Below are 27,865 nucleotides of genomic sequence, written 5' to 3'. Positions count from 1 at the left end.
TGGGCCTATGCCCTCCCATGGCTGCTCCCCTGCCCAATCGTGAAATCCATAGATTAGAGTCTAATTTATTGATTTAAATTGACCGATTCCCTAATATGAACTGTAACTCAGTAAATTTGTTGAAATTGTTGCATGTTGCGTTTATATTTTTGTTCAGTATAGAATAATGCAATCGAAAAAATTATATATTTTATACACCAGGGTTGTGCTCAAATCTGAATTTTAGAATAGACTCCCATTCAACTCATGAGTTGAAATTATAATTAAATTGGCAACACTGCACAGGATGTAGAATAAGAATTTAAGTGACAGGAAGTATGATTTAATTCAGTGCAATTCAAAAGTCACTTTGTCACAGAACATGAGAGTTTAATTGAATCTGACAGGTCACACTTCCAGATACCAAAGAATATATCACTTTTCCCTGGAAACAATGTTCATATAATCTATTAACCTTAGTGCTTATTTATAATAGACCAGGGTTTCCCAAACTCGGTCCTGGGCTGAGAATATGTACATATAAGTATATGGATGAGCAATGGCCGAGTGGCACAGTCAAGGTGCAGTAGATGGTATAAAACACAGTATATACATGTGATATGAGTAATGTAAGATATGTAAACATTATTAAAGTGGCATTGTTTAAAGTGACTAGTGATCCATTTATTAAAGTGTCTAGTGATTGGGTCGCAATGTACAGTAGGCAGCAGCCTTTCTGAGTTTGCTGTCATTGAGAGAGTGGGAATTGGAACCAGGTGCGTGTAATGTGACGAGACCAGTCCGGGGTTGATGAGTAAAGGGCGTTTGCCAGCAGCAGGTTCGGCAGCAACTGGAAGGCCGGCGACGCTGAACGCCTGAGCTGGACAGGAGGGGGAGCCAAAGAGAAGGCTGGTGTGACAGGTATTTATGAGAGATTGGACAGGAGGGGGAGCCAAAGAGAAGGCTGGTGTGACAGGTATTTATGAGAGATTGGACAGGAGGGGGAGCCAAAGAGAAGGCTGGTGTGACAGGTATTTATGAGAGATTGGACAGGAGGGGGAGCCAAAGAGAAGGCTGGTGTGACAGGTATTTATGAGAGATTGGACAGGAGGGGGAGCCAAAGAGAAGGCTGGTGTGACAGGTATTTATGAGAGATTGGACAGGAGGAGGAGCCAAAGAGAAGGCTGGTGTGACAGGTATTTATGAGAGATTGGACAGGAGGGGGAGCCAAAGAGAAGGCTGGTGTGACAGGTATTTATGAGAGATTGGACAGGAGGGGGAGCCAAAGAGAAGGCTGGTGTGACAGGTATTTATGAGAGATTGGACAGGAGGGGGAGCCAAAGAGAAGGCTGGTGTGACAGGTATTTATGAGAGATTGGACAGGAGGGGGAGCCAAAGAGAAGGCTGGTGTGACAGGTATTTATGAGAGATTGGACAGGAGGGGGAGCCAAAGAGAAGGCTGGTGTGACAGGTATTTATGAGAGATTATTAAATGCCTTTAAAGAGAAAAACAATGAAAAGACAGAAAAAGACGATTCGCTCTTGAGAGAATGTTGAATAAAGATAATTGAGAAAACCTTTGAAAGAGAAGCCACATTCTCCTGTTTACTCATTTATTCTGTGTTACAGGAAGTATTATCTGGTGCTGGGAACGCCCCCATTCATCGAGGAGACTCTCGCCATGCAGACACACTATTGTTTTTGGTTGTGGCGTACTTGTTTTGGCACCGCTTAACATCCCTCATTATCACCATCTATGCAAGAAACAACTCACTTACACTATTGATTACAAAACACCATTGTTAATTGTATATAGTTTACTTTAGTTAAGAAATATATTTGAGTTATTCCTTGATCTCTGCATGGTCTCCCTCTTTGTTATGGGCTTTGAGCCAGTTCGTGACAAGTGGGGGCTCATCTGGGATCTTCAGGTTGGTTCCTGGACATTTTGGAGTATAGTATTTTGTTGCATTGTGATGGGCTAATGCTAATTGGGATGTGCTTTGGTTGGTATTCACTACATAGTCTAATAAGTGTTCTGTATAGTGCCTTAGACAAAGTTGTGGTTGTCTGGTGATGTCATCAAATGTTGTGTTGCATGGAGAAGTAGGCCACTAGGCCTAATACCAGTTAGGCTAACTGATCTGAGTAATGTGTTGGATGAACTCTGTAGGTGCTTTGTTTATCTTTTGTTACAGATTTGACTTCTGCTGTTTGGTGCCCAGGGTTGGTTGCCTTTCATTTGTTTGGTGAACTTGCCACTGTGGTGGATAGTTGGTTGTGTGCTGTGTTGGAGAGTAATATTGGTTAGTTTCCAGGCCCCTGCCCAGGCTGGACACTCTTGTTTTACTTGCTGTTGGGACATTGGTCTGAGGAGGTGAGTACATTCAGCTGTGTACCTCCGTGGGAGATTTGGGTAGGGTAGTGCTATTTGCTACCCGGAGCTATAGCCTTTCTTTTCCCCTGTTAGGTTTAGTGATGTGTTCCACTTTGGAATACGTTGAGCATGGTATTTTGTTTGTTATTTTTGTGTGGTGTCTGTGGACGGAGCAGTCGTCTCGGGGGCACATCCGTGGCTTGGGGGGAATCTGCCAGTGTGCTGTTGTTTTTCTCCATGCCAGTGGGTTACAGTGCGTAAATACCCACCGCGAATCCACACGAAGACTAGGGTTGAGTTTTTGTATAATTTGGCGAAGCTCCTTATATTTCATCTCTCCCCTGTGGTGCCCAGTGTGATTGACGCTTCTCTTGTTGTGGTCTGGTCTGATGTGATCAGCAGAGAGGAAGATGCTTTTTAGCAGTTACTTGTGACTATGGCGTTTAATGTAGATGAGTTAATTTGCGTTTCATCAGAGGAACTGTTAGAATGATGTACTAAAGAACAGCTGTTGAAGATCGCTGAACACGACCAGGTTGAAATTGGTGATAAACATCTACAATTCTGTTAGGTTGATATTGAAGGCCAATCTGACGGAGAGACGTGAAGTTACCACTGGGGCAGCCTCTGCCGAGGACTCACCACCTCCACAGCCGTCTCCCCATTCCGTTACAATGGCCGCCTCATCTGTTAGCCCTAGTCTTCCTTTAGAAAGAACTGCTTCTGTTATACAGCTAGAACAGGAACAAGCTGAACTGGAGCATGAATGTTCAGTATGAAAAGGAATTTAAACAGGATTTGGAGCTAAAATCAAGCTGCAAGAAGAGCGGCTGGAATTGGTTATGGAAGGAAAGCTCTCGGGTCGCTCCTCCCTCGGTCGTGCCCCGGACACATTTGATATTGTTGTAAACTTACGGCTGTTGCCAACATTTTATGAGAAGGACCCTGAGACGTTGTTTGAGTGCGTTGCTGATGCTAGGAGTTGGCCTGTTTCACTTTAATGTTGCAGTGTGTGTTGACTAGTAAATCACAGGAAGCATATTCAGCTCTTAGTGTAGCCGACAGTGTCAGTTATGAGGTTAAAATGGCTGTTACAGATTTACGATTTGGTTCCTGAGGCTTACCGCCAAGGATTTAGAACTTTATAAGGCTGATAAACAGAGTCATGTTGTTTGTACTAGAGTTTACTTTAAACGCTGGTGTTCCCCCTCTGCGGCTACAACTTTCCAGGGGCTGTGTGATCTGATGAGCAATTTAAGGACACAATCCCTGATCGAATAGCCACGTACATTAACAAACGAAAAGTGAAGACTCTCTGAAGCTGAGGTTTTGACGGACGAGTAGGTTTTGTCTCAGAAGTGGCTTTGCAGATCCCCAGAGTAAGTGGGGGGTGTTCGGAGAGATTTGGGCCTCGCCCACAGAGATGCTCTGGTTCACATGCAGAGCTTCATTCATCTAGGGTAGAGCCTGGCTCCTGTGGTAAACCTGACTTCAGTCAAGTCACTACTGTCATGGTTCAGGTCATTGGGAAAACAAATGTCCTGTTCTTATGGCTAAGGGTAAATTCAGTTCTCGCGCTAATGTTAAACCTAAGCCGATGGTGTTGGTAGTGCCTGTCCCACATCTGTTCACTCCGTCTCATGCCCAGGTACATGTGAAAGTCCTAATTGACGCAGATTGTGAACCTTTCGTTACAGAGGGTTGTGTCTCTGTTAAGTAATGACCCAGTGCCAGTGAAGATCCTGAGTGACTCTGGTGCCTCTGAGTTGTTTGTGTTAGTCTGTGTTACCCTTCTCTACTGAGACTGATTCAGGGAATGACTTGGCTGCAGAGCGTGTATGGCCTGTCGTGTCTCTACCTCCAATGGTTTCCACTAAGCCGTTGTTTGAAGTGATTCCTGAGGAGAGCGCAGACTTCCCCAGAGATATTCTCTGCGTGTGTGGTGCCGTGTTCCATGAGCCGTGGCGATCTGGTCACTGCGCCGGCTAACAATAATGTTCCAAATGAATCTGTCAATACTTTCCCTGTTATCTGTGTCCCGCTCTGATCTAATGAAGAACCAGAGGGCTGATACCACCTTAGAAGAGTCATGTGACTGGCCACTGGTTATTTAGTGTTTTCCTCTCATTTCTGTCTTCTGTTCTCATTTTCTTCCCTCTGTTAAAGCTTCCTGTTGCTGAGGTTGCTGAGGTCTGGGGAGGACGAGGTTGGCTGGGGGATGGTGTTAATCCGGGCAGTAGTTTGTTTGTTTGGTTGGGGTGGTGTTAATCTGGGCAGTAGTTTGTTTGTTTGGTTGGGGTGGTGTTAATCCGGGCAGTAGTTTGTTTGTTTGGTTGGGGTGGTGTTCCGGGGTACTTGGTGGTCCCTGGTTTTATGGGGGGAGTGGGTTTGACAACCCTACCACTATACACACACCATTGTTAATTGTGTATAGTTTACGTTATATATTTGTTATTCCTTGATCTCTGCATTGTCACGGGCTACGAGCCGGTTCGTGACAAAATGGGACCAACACTTTACATATTGCGTTCATATTTTTGTTCAGTATAGTCATGAGAATCGCAATACACATGGTTTGGGCATCTAAGTATCGTGATGATATTGAATTGTGAGGTCCCTGGTAATTTCCAGCTCGACTAATGCAGTGAAGCCTACTATAAATACAATGAAATTAAACTTTTATTTGTCACATGCATAGGATACATGGGGTGTAAAGGATGCAGAAAAAACGCTTACAAGCTCTTTCCTACACAAAGATATACAAATATCATAGGATACATGGGGTGTAGAGGATGCAGAGAAACACTTACAAGCTCTTTCCTACACAAAGATATACAAATATTTACCGCATCTGACCATTACTGAATTTGGCATGTCAAGGGTCAATCTGTAGTTCAAAAAGTAACCAATCACGTTAACTCTAATTCATAGAGGACTGACCATCCATGATATCAACATGATGGTTGTTTTGAGGCTTAAGAGTTTATTTAAACAATTCCATTGTTTACAAAGAATTCAGTAAAACAAGCTTATTTTGGCCTCTAATGGGGAAAGGCAGTTGAACTAAGCTCTACTAACTACTGTTATCACTACTACTACTACTATCACTACTACTACTACTACTACTACTACTACTGTTATCACTACTACTACTACTACTATCACTACTACTACTACTACTACTGTTATCACTACTACTACTACTACTATCACTACTACTACTACTACTACTGTTATCACTACTACTACTACTGTTATCACTACTACTACTACTGTTATCACTACTACTACTACTGTTATCACTACTACTACTACTGTTATCACTACTACTACTATTGTTATCACTACTACTGTTATCACTACTACTGTTATCACTACTACTGTTATCACTACTACTGCTATCACTACTACTACTGTTATCACTACTACTACTGTTATCACTACTACTACTACTGTTATCACTACTACTACTACTGTTATCACTACTACTACTACTGTTATCACTACTACTACTACTGTTATCACTACTACTACTACTGTTATCACTACTACTGTTATCACTACTACTACTACTGTTATCACTACTACTACTACTGTTATCACTACTACTACTAATATCACTACTACTACTACTAATATGACTACTACTACTGTTATCACTACTACTACTACTACTGCAATCACTACTACTACTGTTATCACTACTACTACTACTACTGCAATCACTACTACTACTGTTATCACTACTACTACTACAATGACTGTTAATAATGTAATGTAAAATGCTACTATTACTATTAGTTCTATTGTAACTCCTACTCTCTGAGTTTCAGTTACCTGGTAGTGAAACAAGGCGGTCCCATATACTTTAATTTATTACCACTACTACTAATATTACTACTACTACTAATATTACTACTACTACTGCAATCACTACTGTTATCACTACTACTACTGTTATTACTACTACTACTAATATTACTACTACTGCAATCACTACTACTACTGTTATTACTACTACTACTAATATCACTACTACTACTGTTATTACTACTACTACTACTACAATCTCTACTACTACTGTTATCACTACTACTACTACTGTTATCACTACTACTACTACTGTTATCACTACTACTACTACTGTTATCATTTACATTTACATTTACGTCATTTCACTACTACTACTACTACTACTACTGTTATCACTACTACTACTACTGTTATCACTACTACTACTACTGTTATCACTACTACTACTGTTATTACTACTACTACTACTAATATTACTACTACTGCAATCACTACTACTACTGTTATTACTACTACTACTAATATCACTACTACTACTGTTATTACTACTACTACTACTAATATTACTACTACAATCTCTACTACTACTGTTATCACTACTACTACTACTGTTATCATTTACATTTACATTTACGTCATTTCACTACTACTACTACTACTACTACTACTGTTATCACTACTACTACTACTGTTATCACTACTACTACTACTGTTATCACTACTACTACTACTGTTATCACTACTACTGTTATCACTACTACTACTGCTATCACTACTACTACTGCTATCACTACTACTACTGTTATCACTACTACTACTGTTATCACTACTACTGTTATCACTACTACTACTACTGTTATCACTACTACTACTACTGTTATCACTACTACTGTTATCACTACTACTACTACTGTTATCACTACTACTACTACTGTTATCACTACTACTACTACTACTAATATCACTACTACTACTAATATCACTACTACTACTACTAATATGACTACTACTACTGTTATCACTACTACTACTACTACTGCAATCACTACTACTACTGTTATCACTACTACTACTACTACTGCAATCACTACTACTACTGTTATCACTACTACTACTACAATGACTGTTAATAATGTAATGTAAAATGCTACTATTACTATTAGTTCTATTGTAACTCCTACTCTCTCTGAGTTTCAGTTACCTGGTAGTGAAACAAGGCGGTCCCATATACTTTAATTTATTACCACTACTACTAATATTACTACTACTACTAATATTACTACTACTACTGCAATCACTACTACTACTGTTATTACTACTACTACTAATATCACTACTACTACTGTTATTACTACTACTACTGTTATCACTACTACTACTACTACTGTTATCACTACTACTACTGTTATCACTACTACTACTGTTATCACTACTACTACTACTGTTATCACTACTACTACTACTACTGTTATCACTACTACTACTACTACTGTTATCACTACTACTACTACTACTGTTATCACTACTACTACTACTACTGTTATCACTACTACTACTACTACTGTTATCACTACTACTGTTATCACTACTACTGTTATCACTACTACTGTTATCACTACTACTACTACTGTTATCACTACTACTGTTGTCACTACTACTACTACTACTACTGTTATCACTACTACTACTGTTATCACTACTACTACTGCTATCACTACTACTACTGTTATCACTACTACTACTACTGTTATCACTACTACTACTACTGTTATCACTACTACTACTACTGTTATCACTACCACTACTACTGTTATCACTACTACTGTTATCACTACTACTGTTATCACTACTACTACTGTTATCACTACTACTACTGTTATCACTACTACTACTGTTATCACTACTACTACTACTGTTATCACTACTACTACTGTTGTTATCACTACTACTACTACTGTTATCACTACTACTACTGTTGTTATCACTACTACTACTGTTGTTATCACTACCACTACTACTGTTATCACTACTACTGTTATCACTACTACTGTTATCACTACTACTGTTATCACTACTACTGTTATCACTACTACTACTGTTATCACTACTACTACTGCTATCACTACTACTACTACTGTTATCACTACTACTGTTATCACTACTACTGTTATCACTACTACTGTTATCACTACTACTACTGTTATCACTACTACTACTGTTATCACTACTACTACTGTTATCACTACTACTACTGTTATCACTACTACTACTGTTATCACTACTACTACTGTTATCACTACTACTACTACTACTGTTATCACTACTACTACTACTGTTATCACTACTACTGTTATCACTACTACTGTTATCACTACTACTACTACTGTTATCACTACTACTACTAATATCACTACTACTACTAATATCACTACTACTACTAATATCACTACTACTACTAATATCACTACTACTACTACTAATATGACTACTACTACTGTTATCACTACTACTACTACAATCACTACTACTACTGTTATCACTACTACTACTACTACTGCAATCACTACTACTACTGTTATCACTACTACTACTACAATGACTGTTAATAATGTAATGTAAAATGCTACTATTACTATTAGTTCTATTGTAACTCCTACTCTCTCTGAGTTTCAGTTACCTGGTAGTGAAACAAGGCGGTCCCATATACTTTAATTTATTACCACTACTACTAATATTACTACTACTACTAATATTACTACTACTACTGCAATCACTACTGTTATCACTACTACTACTGTTATTACTACTACTACTAATATTACTACTACTGCAATCACTACTACTACTGTTATTACTACTACTACTAATATCACTACTACTACTGTTATTACTACTACTACTGTTATCACTACTACTACTACTACTGTTATCACTACTACTACTGTTATCACTACTACTACTGTTATCACTACTACTACTGTTATCACTACTACTACTACTACTGTTATCACTACTACTACTACTACTGTTATCACTACTACTACTGTTATCACTACTACTGTTATCACTACTACTGTTATCACTACTACTGTTATCACTACTACTACTACTGTTATCACTACTACTGTTGTCACTACTACTACTACTACTACTGTTATCACTACTACTACTGTTATCACTACTACTACTGCTATCACTACTACTACTGTTATCACTACTACTACTACTGTTATCACTACTACTACTACTGTTATCACTACTACTACTGTTATCACTACTACTACTACTGTTATCACTACTACTGTTATCACTACTACTGTTATCACTACTACTGTTATCACTACTACTACTGTTATCACTACTACTACTGCTATCACTACTACTACTGTTATCACTACTACTACTACTGTTATCACTACTACTACTGTTGTTATCACTACTACTACTGTTATCACTACCACTACTACTGTTATCACTACTACTGTTATCACTACTACTGTTATCACTACTACTACTGTTATCACTACTACTACTGTTATCACTACTACTACTGCTATCACTACTACTACTACTGTTATCACTACTACTGTTATCACTACTACTGTTATCACTACTACTACTGTTATCACTACTACTACTGTTATCACTACTACTACTGTTATCACTACTACTACTGTTATCACTACTACTACTGTTATCACTACTACTACTGTTATCACTACTACTACTACTACTGTTATCACTACTACTACTACTGTTATCACTACTACTGTTATCACTACTACTGTTATCACTACTACTGTTATCACTACTACTACTGTTATCACTACTACTACTGTTATCACTACTACTGTTGTCACTACTACTGTTGTCACTACTACTACTGTTATCACTACTACTACTGTTATCACTACTACTACTGTTATCACTACTACTACTGTTATCACTACTACTACTGTTATCACTACTACTACTACTACTGTTATCACTACTACTACTACTGTTATCACTACTACTGTTATCACTACTACTGTTATCACTACTACTGTTATCACTACTACTGTTATCACTACTACTGTTATCACTACTACTACTGTTATCACTACTACTACTGTTATCACTACTACTGTTGTCACTACTACTACTGTTATCACTACTACTGTTGTCACTACTACTACTGTTATCACTACTACTGTTGTCACTACTACTACTACTACTGTTATCACTACTACTACTACTACTGTTATCACTACTACTACTACTACTGTTATCACTACTACTACTACTACTGTTATCACTACTACTACTACTACTGTTATCACTACTACTGTTATCACTACTACTACTGTTATCACTACTACTACTGTTATCACTACTACTACTACTGCTATCACTACTACTACTGCTATCACTACTACTACTACTGTTATCACTACTACTACTACTACTGTTATCACTACTACTACTACTACTGTTATCACTACTACTACTACTACTGTTATCACTACTACTACTACTACTGTTATCACTACTACTACTACTACTGTTATCACTACTACTACTACTACTGTTATCACTACTACTACTACTGTTATCACTACTACTACTACTGTTATCACTACTACTACTACTGTTATCACTACTACTACTACTGTTATCACTACTACTACTACTGTTATCACTACTACTGTTATCACTACTACTGTTATCACTACTACTGTTATCACTACTACTGTTATCACTACTACTGTTATCACTACTACTGTTATCACTACTACTGTTATCACTACTACTACTACTGTTATCACTACTACTACTACTACTGTTATCACTACTACTACTACTACTGTTATCACTACTACTACTAATATCACTACTACTACTACTACTAATATCACTACTACTACTACTAATATCACTACTACTACTACTAATATCACTACTACTACTACTAATATCACTACTACTACTACTAATATCACTACTACTAATATCACTACTACTACTGTTATCACTACTACTACTACTACTACTGCAATCACTACTACTACTGTTATCACTACTACTACAATGACTGTTAATAATGTAATGTAAAATGCTACTATTACTATTAGTTCTATTGTAACTCCTACTCTCTGAGTTTCAGTTACCTGGTAGTGAAACAAGGCGGTCCCATATACTTTAATTTACTACAACTACTAATTACAACTAGTTATATTGTAACTCCTACTCTCTCTGAGTTTCAGTTACCTGGTAGTGAAACAAGGCGGTCCCATACACGTTCATTTTCAGGACCACCATGTTCTTCCAGAAGAAGATCCACTTCTTCAACAACAGTTTTTAAATACAACTGAAATGTCGGCATGTAGTTTGTATAGGAATCATAATCCACAAACTCTGCTTCCTGGAGAGAAAAAAAAGAACAAATATCAAGCCGAACAGAATTGTATGTGATTTCTATATCTTATCAAGGTAGCATCACAAAAATGACTGACATGTCATATCAGCACATTTCCTCTCTCTCTCTCATGTAATATTTATTAGACTACCTGTGGATCTATGTGATGTTCATCTGTTAGATCGGTGGAGAGGGTGTATTTTTGGTCTGGGGTTAGTCTACAGTTAGGATTTTTTTCAATGTAGATTTCTCTGTCTCCATTCCTTGTCCTCCTGGTCTTACACACCTTGAGAGGATTGAAAATGGTTTGGAACACACTGTCATGATTTATTAGCAGTGCCTGAAACATGGAAGCCCAAATGTCGCCCTCGGATCTTGAGGGTATCATCTTGATGTAATGGTTAAGATGTTGGGTTGGTGAGTGAGAGACCCGCAGGTCTGGATTCACCATTTAGAATTACATTACACCCAAAAATATTGTCAGGAAAGCAAAGGCCAGCTTTATCAAGCAGAAATTTGCATCCTGTAGCTCCAACTCCAAAAAGTTCTGGGACACTGTAGAGTCCATGGAGAACAAGAGCACCTCCTCCCAGCTGCCCACTGCACTGAGGCTAGGCAATACGGTCACCACCGATAAATCCATGATAGTCAAAAACTTCAACAAGCATTTCTCAACGGCTGGCCATGCCTTCCTCCTGGCTACTCCAACCTCTCGGCCAACAGCCACGCCCCGCAGCTACTCGCCCAAGCCTCCCCAGCTTCTCCTTTACCCAAATCCAGATAGCAGATGTTCTGAAAGAGCTGCAAAACCTGGACCCGTACAAATCAGCTGGGCTTGACAATCTGGACCCTCTATTTCTGAAACTGTCCGCCGCCATTGTCGCACCCCTATTACCAGCCTGTTCAAGCTCTCCTTCGTATCATCTGAGATCCGCAAGGATTGAAAGCTGCCGCGGTCATCCCCCTCTTCAAAGGGGGAGACACCCTGGACCCAAACTGTTACAGACCCATATCCATCCTGCCCTGCATATCTAAGGTCTTCGAAAGCCAAGTCAACAAACAGATCACTGACCATCTTGAAGGACCATGCCCCAGGACTACCTGACATGATGACTCCTTGCTGTCCCCAGTCCACCTGGCCATGCTGCTGTTCCAGTTTCAACTGACCTGAGCACTAGGACCATGCCCCAGGACTACCTGACATGATGACTCCTTGCTGTCCCCAGTCCACCTGGCCATGCTGCTGCTCCAGTTTCAACTTCCACCTGACTGTGCTGCTGCTCCAGTTTCAACTGTTCTGCCTTATTATTATTCGACCATGCTGGTCATTTATGAACATTTGAACATCTTGGCCATGTTCTGTTATAATCTCCACCCAGCACAGCCAGAAGAGGACTGGCCACCCCACATAGCCTGGTTCCTCTCTAGGTTTCTTCCTAGGTTTTGGCCTTTCTAGGGAGTTTTTCCTAGCCACCGTGCTTCTACACCTGCATTGCTTGCTGTTTGGGGTTTTAGGCTGGGTTTCTGTACAGCACTTTGAGATATCAGCTGATGTACGAAGTGCTATATAAATAAATTTGATTTGAATCCCACCGTACCTTCTCCGCTGTGCAATCCGGTTTCCGAGCCGGTCACGGGTGCACCTCAGCCACGCTCAAGGTCCTAAACGATATCATAACCGCCATTGATAAAAGACAGTACTGTGTAGCCGTCTTCATCGACCTGGCCAAGGCTTTCGACTCAGTCAATCACCATATTCTTATCGGCAGACTCAGTAGCCATCTGTTTTTCTAATGACTGCCTTGCCTGGTTCACCAACTACTTTGCAGACAGAGTTCAGTGTGTCAAATCGGAGGGCATGTTGTCCGGTCCTCTGGCAGTCTCTATGGGGGTACCATAGGATTCAATACTCAGGCCGACCCTTTTCTCTGTATATATCAATGATGTTGCTCTTGCTGCGGGCGATTCCCTGATCCACCTCTATGCAGACGACACCATTCTGTATACTTCTGGCCCTTCCGTGGACACTGTGCTATCTAACCTCCAAACGAGCTTCAATGCCATACAACACTCCTTCCGTGGCCTCCAACTGCTCTTAATCACTAGTAAAACCAAATGCATGCTTTTCAACCATTCGCTGCATCACCACCCTGAATGGTTCCGACCTAGAATATGTGGACATCTATAAGTACCTGGGTGTCTGGCTAGACTGCAAACTCTCCTTCCAGACTCATATCAAACATCTTCAATCCAAAATCAAATCTAGAGTCGGCTTTCTATTTCGCAACAAAGCCTCCTTCACTCACGCCGCCAAACTTACCCTAGTAAAACTGACTATCCTACCGATCCTCGACTTCGACGATGTCATCTACAAAATAGATTCCAATACTCTACTCAGCAAGCTGGATGCAGTTTATCACAGTGCCATCCGTTTTGTTACTAAAGCACCTTATACCTCCCACCACTGCGACCTGTATGCTCTAGTCGGCTGGCCCTCGCTACATATTCGTCGCCAAATTAAAAATAATTCTGTGAGTTCAACCATATGAGTTTGATAGAATTCCAACCAAAGAGGTGTTTTTAACAACTCTGATCTACTAACCTCATCAATGTCAACATTTCTGGGCAGCAACAACACATTTAGGGTGGAACTATTGTTATCATCTGGGAGTTGGTAAAATAGTAGCACCAGAGCACGGATAGGAGAGACAGGAGCTTCCTGCTCCTTGGTGATGCCATATTTGCTGAATCCAGTGATGTTTAATATGACGTGAGATTCTGTTGCCTCATGGGGAAGGAGAAACTCCATACTGTCATCATCAGTCACATGGGCTACAGACAGGAAGTCACATCCACCCTCTAGGAGAGAAAGAGAACATTAGTCTTCTGTTCAGATGACGATGACAACCCAGTAGTGGAGTAGTGATGCTACTGATGGTGATTAAGAAACATAGTCTATAACCTCCCTGGAAATGTATTACTTACCAGAATGAATCTCACAGTGTGGAAGGTATAGTTGATTGACAGACCCCTTAAGGCATCTAAACATGAACAGAGGTCCTGCAGGTCTCTTTCCTCTCTGGAATAGAAGCCTCCTGTCCCAGTGGACTGTCCTATAGAGCACCTCTCCTTCTCCCTCCATCCTGAACACCAGGCCTGTTATACTGCACTGGAACAGACCTGCATTGGGGCACTGGAACCTAGAGGAAACAATGGTGAAGAATGACATTTAATTACATTCCCTGAATATGACTTGAAAAATGAGGCATTGTCCTTACAAACTATTGATGAGAAAACAAGTAAAATAATACTGAGTTACCTGTATGCTCCCTTGCCCTCATGATCGTAGATTTCTGCTTCAAAGTTTTCAAGAGACCTCTAAAATGGAAAAACAATAGATTTGAAAGATTATGAAGAGAAATGTAATAGAAACATAGTCAACTTGTATTTCCTTCCAGTGAGGGTCTTACCATGGGAGGATCAGTAGTACACAGGCTCTGGTCTACTACTCTACACTCTGTGATGCTTAACTCCTCCATGGCCTCAGCTGAGCTGTCAGACACTCTGACACAGTCCTGGCTCTCTTCTTCCATTGTCCCAGTCGATGATGACAAGTTGAAGGCCTGTCCAACAAAGGGATCATTGGGTTCCAGGAGGAGAGAAGAATCTGCACAAAAATAGTGTAAACATCAAATGTTGTTAGTTACTGGTTTGAAGTGGTCTTTGTATTACATACAGATGTAGGATCTTAATTTGAGCCATGTTTGTTTTAGCAGGAAAATAATCCTGCAGCAACAGGAAATGTGAACTATTTTTCATTTAACTATGCAAATAAGTTCCTACAAATTCCTATATACAATGACGCCCTACCCCGACCAAACCCGGACGACGCTGGGCCAATTGTACACAGCCCTATTGGACTCCAATTACGGCCGGTTGTGATACAGCCTGGAAATCGAACCAGGGACTGTAGTGACGCCTCTTGCACTGAGACGCAGTGCCATAGACCGCTACGCCCCTTGGTAGCACATTGTGTATTATAATTAACTGACATTTTTTAGGGATTGATACATTTTTTATTAGGGCAAATCAAGTGGTAAATACAAACTTCAGAGAACTTAAACTCCAATACATTACAAGTTTGCATTGTCTGCTGTGTAGTAAAATTATTTTCCACAAGAGTGATCAAATTAAGATCCTACATCTGTACGTCCATCTCCTTCACTCTTACCTGGGGTTCTAGGAGGATTAGGAGATGAGGAGCTTGGCATTTCCTTCAATGTTTTTTGAGGGGCCTGGAGGACTGAGAACAGTTGAAATTAAACTCTATAGTGACCATTTATAGAGACGCTACCTGCGGTTCTGAGATGAGGTCTCAAAGGGGACAGGCACATAGATGCTATATCGTCATTTATATGTTACAAAAATAAACAGTAAAAGCTGGGACTCTTTTTGTTGTTGTTGAAACACTCAACATCCTGACTATGAACAACACCTGTAATTACCTCCTATGTGATCTCTCTCTAACTTCTCAACAAGATCACCCAGGTCCATCCTCCTCATTGTGTTCAGTGTGATCATCACAGCTCCCTCAGGGGCGTATCTCTTCACCATCTGATCCACTGTGACCTGTCTGTCAGTGTTCTCCAGCTGACTCTCTGGGATGGGAGGAAAGTCTAACATCCTGCCAATAGTCAGGTGAGACTGAAATGTCTTCAGCTGTTCTTCAGTGAGCTCCTCCAGACCGGTCAGCAGCAGAGCTGGAACATCCAACATGGAGCGTCTCTAAAATAACAAAGATGATAAGATATAAGAGAATAGAAATACTGACTACTGATTTAAAACAAAGACCATGAATATATTCATATTGGTAGGAAATACTAGAATGCTACATGCTACTACATGCTGTGGTCACTACACTGTTCTGTTCCCCTACACCACCACCACATGCTGTGGTCACTACACTGTTCTGTTCCCTACACCACCACTACATGCTGTGGTCACTACACTGTTCTGTTCCCCTACACCACCACCACCACATGCTGTGGTCACTACACTGTTCTGTTCCCTACACCATCACTACATGCTGTGGTCACTACATTGTTCTGTTCCCTACACCATCACTACATGCTGTGGTCACTACACTGTTCTGTTCCCTACACCATCACTACATGCTGTGGTCACTACACTGTTCTGTTCCCCTACACCACCACTACATGCTGTGGTCACTACACTGTTCTGTTCCCTACACCACCACTACATGCTGTGGTCACTACACTGTTCTGTTCCCTACACCACCACTACATGCTGTGGTCACTACACTGTTCTGTTCCCCTACACCACCACCACCACATGCTGTGGTCACTACACTGTTCTGTTACCCTACACCACCACTACATGCTGTGGTCACTACACTGTTCTGTTCCCCTACACCACCACTACCACACATGCTGTGGTCACTACACTGTTCTGTACACTGTTCCCTACACCACCACTACATGCTGTGGTCACTACACTGTTCTGTTCCCTACACCACCACTACATGCTGTGGTCACTACACTGTTCTGTTCTACACCACCACCACCACTACATGCTGTGGTCACTACACTGTTCTGTTCCCTACACCACCACTACATGCTGTGGTCACTACACTGTTCTGTTCTACACCACCACTACATGCTGTGGTCACTACACTGTTCTGTTCCCCTACACCACCACTACATGCTGTGGTCACTACACTGTTCTGTTCCCCTACACCACCACTACATGCTGTGGTCACTACACTGTTCTGTTCCCCACACCACCACTACATGCTGTGGTCACTACACTGTTCTGTTCCCCTACACCACCACTACATGCTGTGGTCACTCCCCTACACCACCACACATGCTGTTCTGTTCCCCTACACCACCACCACTACATGCTGTGGTCACTACACTGTTCTGTTCCCTACACCACCACTACATGCTGTGGTCACTACACTGTTCTGTTCCCCTACACCACCACCACTACATGCTGTGGTCACTACACTGTTCTGTTCCCCTACACCACCACTACATGCTGTGGTCACTACACTGTTCTGTTCCCCTACACCACCACTACATGCTGTGGTCACTACACTGTTCTGTTCCCCTACACCACCACTACATGCTGTGGTCACTACACTGTTCTGTTCCCTACACCACCACTACATGCTGTGGTCACTACACTGTTCTGTTCCCCTACACCACCACTACATGCTGTGGTCACTACACTGTTCTGTTCCCCTACACCACCACTACATGCTGTGGTCACTACACTGTTCTGTTCCCCTACACCACCACTACATGCTGTGGTCACTACACTGTTCTGTTCCCCTACACCACCACCACTACATGCTGTGGTCACTACACTGTTCTGTTCCCCTACACCACCACTACATGCTGTGGTCACTACACTGTTCTGTTCCCCTACACCACCACCACTACATGCTGTGGTCACTACACTGTTCTGTTCCCCTACACCACCACTACATGCTGTGGTCACTACACTGTTCTGTTCCCCTACATGCTGTGGTCACCACCACCACCACATGCTGTGGTCACTACACTGTTCTGTTCCCCTACACCACCACCACTACATGCTGTGGTCACTACACTGTTCCCCTACACCACCACTACATGCTGTGGTCACTACACTGTTCTGTTCCCCTACACCACCACTACATGCTGTGGTCACTACACTGTTCTGTTCCCCTACACCACCACTACATGCTGTGGTCACTACACTGTTCTGTTCCCTACACCACCATGCTGTGGTCACTACATGCTGTGGTCACTACACTGTTCTGTTCCCTACACCACCACTACATGCTGTGGTCACTACACTGTTCTGTTCCCCTACACCACCACCATGCTGTGGTCACTACACATGCTGTGGTCACTACACTGTTCTGTTCCCTACACCACCACTACATGCTGTGGTCACTACACTGTTCTGTTCCCCTACACCACCACCACTACATGCTGTGGTCACTACACTGTTCTGTTCCCCTACACCACCACTACATGCTGTGGTCACTACACTGTTCTGTTCCCCTACACCACCACTACATGCTGTGGTCACTACACTGTTCTGTTCCCCTACACCACCACTACATGCTGTGGTCACTACACTGTTCTGTTCCCTACACCCACCACTACATGCTGTGGTCACTACACCCACCACCACCACTACATGCTGTGGTCACTACACTGTTCTGTTCCCTACACCACCACTACATGCTGTGGTCACTACACTGTTCTGTTCCCCTACACCACCACTACATGCTGTGGTCACTACACTGTTCTGTTCCCCTACACCACCACCACTACATGCTGTGGTCACTACACTGTTCTGTTCCCCTACACCACCACCACTACATGCTGTGGTCACTACACTGTTCTGTTCCCCTACACCACCACTACATGCTGTGGTCACTACACTGTTCTGTTCCCCTACACCACCACACATGCTGTGGTCACTACACTGTTCTGTTCCCCTACACCACCACTACATGCTGTGGTCACTACACTGTTCTGTTCCCTACACCACCACTACATGCTGTGGTCACTACACTGTTCTGTTCCCCTACACCACCACTACATGCTGTGGTCACTACACTGTTCTGTTCCCCTACACCACCACCACTACATGCTGTGGTCACTACACTGTTCTGTTCCCCTACACCACCACTACATGCTGTGGTCACTACATGCTGGTTCTGTTCCCCTACACCACCACCACCACATGCTGTGGTCACTACACTGTTCTGTTCCCCTACACCACCACTACATGCTGTGGTCACTACACTGTTCTGTTCCCCTACACCACCACTACATGCTGTGGTCACTACACTGTTCTGTTCCCTACACCACCACCACTACATGCTGTGGTCACTACACTGTTCTGTTCCCCTACTCCACCACCACTACATGCTGTGGTCACTACACTGTTCTGTTCCCCTCCACCACCACTACATGCTGTGGTCACTACACTGTTCTGTTCCCTACACCACCACTACATGCTGTGGTCACTACACTGTTCTGTTCCCCTACACCACCACTACATGCTGTGGTCACTACACTGTTCTGTTCCCTACACCACCACTACATGCTGTGGTCACTACACTGTTCTGTTCCCTACACCACACCACCACCACCACCACATGCTGTGGTCACTACACTGTTCTGTTCCCTACACCACCACCACTACATGCTGTGGTCACTACACTGTTCTGTTCCCTACACCACACCACCACTACCATGCTGTGGTCACTACACTGTTCTGTTCCCTACACCACCACTACATGCTGTGGTCACTACACTGTTCTGTTCCCCTACACCACCACCACTACATGCTGTGGTCACTACACTGTTCTGTTCCCTACACCATCACTACATGCTGTGGTCACTACACTGTTCTGTTCCCTACACCACCACTACATGCTGTGGTCACTACACTGTTCTGTTCCCCTACACCACCACTACATGCTGTGGTCACTACACTGTTCTGTTCCCCTACACCACCACTACATGCTGTGGTCACTACACTGTTCTGTTCCCCTACACCACCACTACATGCTGTGGTCACTACACTGTTCTGTTCCCCTACACCACCACTACATGCTGTGGTCACTACACTGTTCTGTTCCCCTACACCACCACTACATGCTGTGGTCACTACACTGTTCTGTTCCCCTACACCACCACCACTACATGCTGTGGTCACTACACTGTTCTGTTCCCCTACACCACCACCACTACATGCTGTGGTCACTACACTGTTCTGTTCCCCTACACCACCACTACATGCTGTGGTCACTACACTGTTCTGTACACCACCACCCTCACACCATCACCACTACATGCTGTGGTCACTACACTGTTCTGTTCCCCTACACCACCACTACATGCTGTGGTCACTACACTGTTCTGTTCCCCTACACCACCACTACATGCTGTGGTCACTACACTGTTCTGTTCCCCTGGTCACACCACCACCACCACCACTACATGCTGTGGTCACTACACTGTTCTGTTCTCCTACACCACCACTACATGCTGTGGTCACTACACTGTTCTGTTCCCCTACACCACCACTACATGCTGTGGTCACTACACTGTTCTGTTCCCCTACACCACCACCACTACATGCTGTGGTCACTACACTGTTCTGTTCCCCTACACCACCACCACTACATGCTGTGGTCACTACACTGTTCTGTTCCCCTACACCACCACCACTACATGCTGTGGTCACTACACTGTTCTGTTCCCCTACACCACCACTACATGCTGTGGTCACTACACTGTTCTGTTCCCTACACCACCACCACTACATGCTGTGGTCACTACACTGTTCTGTTCCCCTACACCACCACCACTACATGCTGTGGTCACTACACTGTTCTGTTCCCCTACACCACCACTACATGCTGTGGTCACTACACTGTTCTGTTCCCCTACACCACCACTACATGCTGTGGTCACTACACTGTTCTGTTCCCCTACACCACCACTACATGCTGTGGTCACTACACTGTTCTCCTACACCACCACTACATGCTGTGGTCACTACACTGTTCTGTTCCCCTACACCACCACTACATGCTGTGGTCACTACACTGTTCTGTTCCCCTACACCACCACTACATGCTGTGGTCACTACACTGTTCTAAATTAATTTCCATCAGTTCATGAGGATGATGTTTTACATTCTAATAGAGTGGTTAAAGGGGAAATCCACTGCTTTTAAAGTTGATTATCTCTCCACCACCACACCAGTAGACTCATATAATCAATCTCACCAGTGACTACCTAGTTTGGAGTTGGTCCCCCCGCAGAGGGGCAGGTAGCGTTCCCCTGGCATCCGCCAAAGCCAGATTTGTCCGTCGGACTGCCAGATGGTGAAGGTTAATTCATCACTACAGAGAACGCGTTTCCACTGCTCCAGAGTACAATGGCAGCTAGCTTTACACCACTCCAGCCGACGCGTGGCATTGAGCATGGTGATGTTGGGCTTGTGTGCGGCTGCTCGGCCGTGAAACCCATTCCATGAAGCTCACGACCAACAGTTCTTGTGCTGACGTTGCTTCCAGAGGCAGTTTGGAACTCGGTAATGAGTGTTGCAATTGAGGACAGATGAACTGACTTGTAGGAAAGGTGACATCCTATGATAGTGGCACATTGAAAGTCACTGATATCTTCAATAAGGCCATTCTACTGCCAATGTTTGTTTATGGAGATTGCATGGCTGTGTGCTCGACCCGTCTGCAACAAGTGTGGCTGAAATAGCCGAATAATGTAAAGAGGTGTCCACATAATTTTGTATATATAGTGTATGGTCAATGTCCACTCACATTCCAGAGGGGATGATGGCCGGCTCGTACCTCTCTGCCGCTGCTTCTGTTCCATCTCTGAAGCAGCTACCTCCTACGAACAAAAACACACACAGTCTGTGTCCTGTCTTTTCCGTTTAGGATCACATTAGAAAGTGATTTTTAAACCCCCACCACACACACACACGTCACTATAACTGGTTGATATCACAGTAGGCTAGGGTCTGGGAACGTAATAAAGCGTTATGGATGACATCATCATTGTTGAAAATACAATTTTGTCTCTCGATGGAGAAATGTTATGTGATTGAAATCGCTAAAGTTGACCAGCTACAATGTAGATTAACCAAGTTCAGCCTTTTTCTCTCCTTAGAACGACATGCAAAGTGACGCCGATGAATTAATAGGATATTAATACGCTATGAATTCATAGTAATATTATAATTTATACATTTTAATGTAGGCCTAAGAACTATAACGTCACATATTATTGCATTGCATCAGGCAACCCGCTAGGCAACAACCATAGACATTAAAACCAGGCAAAAACTGGTTGAATCAACATCATTTCCATTACATTTCAACCAAACAAATCCATGTGATGCTCAAAGTAGAAAAGGTATTGAGTTTGCTAAAAGACAACATAAGGAAATTACGTATTTTTTTTTCAACCAACTGTTAAAACCCATAAGAGTCTGAGCCCAGTCGGGGTGTCCACATGTTTATGGAAGTACACTATATATACAAAAGTGTTTTGGACTGGTCCCGGGAGACCTTCAAACGAGTCTTGTGAGGCCTGTGGGCGTCCAAGATCAAAACAACCGACATATACTTGTTCATGAGTCTCACCTTTCCATAGGGGTCATATTCGTGTGTAGCTCAAACTGTTCAGGCACTACAGACAGAAGTTAGCAGATCGGCTGTACCGACCTCAAACAAGTCCCAAGACGCTTGTAGAGGAAAAAGGAGACACCATATTTGTCAGTCTCGTCTTTCCATAGAGGGAAAGACGCCATTTCCATAGAGGGAAAGACGCCACAGACAATTTTGTGAGAAGACAGATTTTCAGGATGTCATGACAAATACCGCTCTGTCACCTTTCAACAGGCCGATGCGGTGGATGGAGACGCATCTAATGCAAAAAAACAGATACTGTATCTTTGGGTTAAACGGACGGATTTTTTTGTTAAAAAATATATATGTTATGCTAATTAGACTTCCGCGGGGGGCGCACATGGACCCCCGTCACATTGTGACATTTGTCTGTATAATGTTATTATTTCTCCTTTATTTAACTAGGCAAATCTGTTAAATACACATGTTTATTTACGACGGCCTATGAACAGCGGGTTAGCTGCCTTGTTCAGGGGCAGAACGACAGATTTGTACCTTATCAGGTCGGGGATTCGATATAGCAACCTTCCGGTTACTGGTCCAATGCTCTACTGTGGAACGTTCCAACAGGAATCTGTTCCAAAAACTTAATAAAGTTCAAGGTTGACAACGAACAACGCATACAAAGTGGTTTGATCAATTAATCTAGCTAACTAGCTGCGGAATAGGCATCAACTCACCGCGTAGTTTATCCTTAAAAACGTTTGTCCACAGCACAATCGATACGACTGAGTCTCATGTTTTCTCTTTGTTCGTGTCGTATTTCCGGTATTGACGTTGTGTTGTTGGCGACGTTTTCTTCTTCTTCATGGCGGTCCGCAAACAAACGTTTAAAGAGCCGCCAACTCCTGTCCTGGATACAATCAATATCTGACCAATTCTGTACTACCACGAAAATACAATTCAAAACCGAATAAATCCTTAACTTCTACCACACCCTCCCCCTCTCCCCAACCCTATTAAGCTTTATCTTTAAAACTCCTGCTTTAGGATTGTTCAGCATGTCAACAACGGTTTGTTACCACCAATATATATTTTTCCATGTTCACAATAACCTTCAACCTGTCATTTTCTTTCCACATCCAGAGTCGTATTGATAAAAACTATGAAGTCAACTTTATTCATTATCAAAGTGTCCATTTATGAGCACAATATTTCTGAACAGACCTCCAAACCATGCCAGGACCAGCAGAAACACAAGACCCGACAGACAGTAGGTCCACTTACTACAGGTACATCCATCTCAGCTCCATCAGTCTGACAGTAGGTCAACTTAATACAGATACATCCATCTCAGCTCCATCAGTCTGACAGTAGGTCCACTTACTACAGATACATCCATCTCAGCTCCATCAGTCTGACAGTAGGTCCACTTACTACAGATACATCCATCTCAGCTCCATCAGTCTGACAGTAGGTCAACTTAATACAGATACATCCATCTCAGCTCCATCAGTCTGACAGTAGGTCCACTTACTACAGATACATCCATCTCAGCTCCATCAGTCTGACAGTAGGTCCACTTACTACAGATACATCCATCTCAGCTCCATCAGTCTGACAGTAGGTCCACTTACTACAGATACATCCATCTCAGCTCCATCAGTCTGACAGTAGGTCCACTTACTACAGGAACATCCATCTCAGCTCCATCAGTCTGACAGTAGGTCCACTTACTACAGATACATCCATCTCAGCTCCATCAGTCTGACAGTAGGTCCACTTACTACAGGAACATCCATCTCAGCTCCATCAGTCTGACAGTAGGTCCACTTACTACAGATACATCCATCTCAGCTCCATCAGTCTGACAGTAGGTCCACTTACTACAGATACATCCATCTCAGCTCCATCAGTCTGACAGTAGGTCCACTTACTACAGATACATCCATCTCAGCTCCATCAGTCTGACAGTAGGTCCACTTACTACAGATACATCCATCTCAGCTCCATCAGTCTGACAGTAGGTCCACTTACTACAGGAACATCCATCTCAGCTCCATCAGTCTGACAGTAGGTCCACTTACTACAGATACATCCATCTCAGCTCCATCAGTCTGACAGTAGGTCCACGTACTACAGATACATCCATCTCAGCTCCATCAGTCTGACAGTAGGTCCACTTACTACAGATACATCCATCTCAGCTCCATCAGTCTGACAGTAGGTCCACTTACTACAGGTACATCCATCTCAGCTCCATCAGTCTGACAGTAGGTCCACTTACTACAGATACATCCATCTCAGCTCCATCAGTCTGACAGTAGGTCCACTTACTACAGATACATCCATCTCAGCTCCATCAGTCTGACAGTAGGTCCACTTACTACAGGTACATCCATCTCAGCTCCATCAGTCTGACAGTAGGTCCACTTACTACAGATACATCCATCTCAGCTCCATCAGTCTGACAGTAGGTCCACTTACTACAGATACATCCATCTCAGCTCCATCAGTCTGACAGTAGGTCCACTTACTACAGATACATCCATCTCAGCTCCATCAGTCTGACAGTAGGTCTACTTACTACAGGAACATCCATCTCAGCTCCATCAGTCTGACAGTAGGTCCACTTACTACAGATACATCCATCTCAGCTCCATCAGTCTGACAGTAGGTCCACTTACTACAGATACATCCATCTCAGCTCCACCAGTCTGACAGTAGGTCCACTTACTACAGATACATCCATCTCAGCTCCATCAGTCTGACAGTAGGTCCACTTACTACAGATACATCCATGTCAGCTCCATCAGTCCTCACTGTAGTTCTACCAATCTGTTTTACAGCCTCTGCATATGATACATCATGACTGATCCTGTATCTCTGAGCCTCTCTATCCTCTCTCTGTACCTGGCATCCACTGTGTTCTCCCCCACAATTACAGCACTTAACCTTCACATTGCTTCCACATCCACCGTCATCATGTTCTTCTCCACACTTGGCACATCTTTTCTTTACACTGAGCAGCTACATGTCTCATTCTTTGGTATTTAAAACACTGCAGTGCATATGGGACCAATTCTCTAACATTGAAACTAAGGAATCCTAGACGTACATTTCCCAGGAAAACCTTCAAAGCCTTTGACATCCATCTCATCCTTGTTCTGACTGGATATTCTGTAGTGGTGACTACCGATTTATTTTTACATTCATGGTCCTTTCATTCTCTACAACTCAATCTATTTTTCAGCATTAGTTAGTCAGATAAGGTGTAAGTGAGGCCCTGTGGTCTCATTAAACACCATCACCACTTTCTACTCCAACACATCACTGCTCTTGCTTCCTACCTCGGCCCTCTTTATGCTTTCTTTACTAGACGCTCCACTGCTTTCTGTATCAACTCTCTTCTTCTTCTTTCTTTACTAGACGCTCCACTGCTTTCTGTATCATCTCTCTTCTTCTTCTTTCTTTACTAGACGCTCCACTGCTTTCTGTATCGTCTCTCTTCTTCCTGTCTTTCCACTACAGACCGTTCCTGTCCTTGACCCTCATCCTCCTGCTCCACACCATCTCAACTGACACCCATATTGTTCTCATTCAGCTGTTGCTTCACCAACTTTCCCCCTGTTTCCTCCATTTCGTCCTCACTACTCGCAGCCATTTCTGACCTCTTCCCGCTGCCAACTAAGATTTTGTCCCCCCAAGGGAAATTAGTTAATGAATTGCCTGGTTGCAGGACAATTCCAATGGAATTGTTGAACTGCCAAATCACCACACGTAGAGCACTAGGGGTGATGTGTTATAACCTGTTATTACACTTTGGCTATTGACATAACTGACCGTAGGCCTGCTAGAGATTGTGACGTTTTGTTCATATTAGGCATATCTGTAAAATAGGAACGGAATAGTTTATATCTTCAGACTGTGTTCATTCTGTTAGTAGAGGTGCTGGTACTGTTTTCATTATGTTAGTAGTGGTGCTGGTCCTGTTTTCATTATGTTAGTAGTGGTGCTGGTACTGTTTTCATTATGCTAGTAGTGGTGCTGGTACTGTTTTCATTATGTTAGTAGTGGTGCTGGTTCTGTTTTCATTATGTTAGTAGTGGTGCTGGTACTGTTTTCATTATGCTAGTAGTGGTGCTGGTACTGTTTTCATTATGTTAGTAGTGGTGCTGGTCCTGTTTTCATTATGTTAGTAGTGGTGCTGGTTCTGTTTTCATTATGTTAGTAGTGGTGCTGGTACTGTTTTCATTATGTTAGTAGAGGTGCTGGTACTGTTTTCATTATGTTAGTAGTGGTGCTGGTACTGTTTTCATTATGTTAGTAGAGGTGCTGGTACTGTTTTCATTATGTTAGTAGTGGTGCTGGTACTGTTTTCATTATGTTAGTAGTGGTGCTGGTACTGTTTTCAGTATGTTAGTAGGGGTGCTGGTACTGTTTTCATTATGGTAGTAGTGGTGCTGGTACTGTTCATTATGTTAGTAGTGGTGCTGGTACTGTTTTCATTGTTAGTAGTGGTGCTGGTACTGTTTTCATTATGTTAGTAGTGGTGCTGGTACTGTTTTCATTGTTAGTAGTGGTGCTGGTACTGTTTTCATTGTTAGTAGTGGTGCTGGTCCTGTTTTCATTATGTTAGTAGTGGTGCTGGTACTGTTTTCATTATGTTAGTAGTGGTGCTGGTACTGTTTTCATTGTTAGTAGTGGTGCTGGTACTGTTTTCATTATGTTAGTAGTGGTGCTGGTTCTGTTTTCATTATGTTAGTAGTGGTGCTGGTCCTGTGTTTTGTCCACTGGGTGTCATCAGAGTGTTAATAATGTATTTTTGTCTGCAGCAGAGTGTTAAGACATGGTTTCCTTCATCATGGCATTGTAAGCACTAAGCACCATGCTCTACCAGCTGAGCTAGAGGACTCCTCTAGGTCCTACCAGTTTTAGTTCATAGAGTTGAGCTTCGAGCTAGAGGACTCCTCTAGGTCCTTGTAGTTGTAGTTCATGGAGTTGAGCTTAAAGCTAGAGGACTCCTCTATGTCCTTGCAGTTGTAGTTCATGGAGTTGAGCTTAAAGCTAGAGGACTCCTCTAGGTCCTTGCAGTTTTAGTTCATGG

The 27,865-nt window shown here is 42.7% G+C and overlaps 2 protein-coding genes across 2 annotated transcripts in view; both read right to left on the bottom strand.

Annotated features, from left to right (window-relative positions):
- Positions 1-22,012, bottom strand: part of LOC118378724 (uncharacterized) — an 89,527-nt gene extending 67,515 nt beyond the window's left edge. Inside the window, exons 1-2 of the mRNA XM_052528517.1 lie at positions 21,946-22,012; positions 16,197-16,352 (exon numbers count right to left, since the gene is read on the bottom strand). Of these exons, the coding sequence (XP_052384477.1) occupies positions 16,197-16,343 (147 nt within the window). The 5' untranslated portion in view covers positions 16,344-16,352; positions 21,946-22,012. The remainder of the gene's footprint in view (positions 1-16,196; positions 16,353-21,945) is intronic.
- Positions 10,374-16,193, bottom strand: LOC118379222 (NACHT, LRR and PYD domains-containing protein 1b allele 5-like). The gene is made up of 8 exons (XM_052528523.1): positions 16,073-16,193; positions 15,799-15,870; positions 15,038-15,234; positions 14,887-14,945; positions 14,553-14,767; positions 14,170-14,426; positions 11,719-11,853; positions 10,374-11,573 (listed from the first exon to the last, which is right to left on the bottom strand). The coding sequence occupies exons 1-8, from the start codon at positions 16,179-16,181 to the stop codon at positions 11,412-11,414; spliced, it is 1,206 nt and encodes a 401-aa protein (XP_052384483.1). The 5' UTR covers positions 16,182-16,193; the 3' UTR covers positions 10,374-11,411.
- Positions 22,013-27,865: the final 5,853 nt, after the last annotated feature.

This window comes from Oncorhynchus keta, chromosome 10 (assembly GCF_023373465.1).
Source record: "Oncorhynchus keta strain PuntledgeMale-10-30-2019 chromosome 10, Oket_V2, whole genome shotgun sequence".
Lineage (NCBI taxonomy): Eukaryota > Metazoa > Chordata > Actinopteri > Salmoniformes > Salmonidae > Oncorhynchus > Oncorhynchus keta.
The sequence above is the reverse complement of the archived record's forward strand: the minus strand, read 5'-3'. Positions and strand labels throughout refer to the sequence as shown.

Coding starts and splice junctions, on each gene's coding strand:
- LOC118379222 (XM_052528523.1), bottom strand. CDS start 16,181: ATGGTGAAGAGATACGCCCCTGAGGGAGCTGTGATGATCACACTGAAC. Junction 14,946..15,037: donor GTACTACTGATCCTCCCATG/GTAAGACCCTCA, acceptor TTTCCATTTTAG/AGGTCTCTTGAAAACTTTGA. Junction 14,427..14,552: donor ACACTGTGAGATTCATTCTG/GTAAGTAATACA, acceptor TTTCTCTCCTAG/AGGGTGGATGTGACTTCCTG.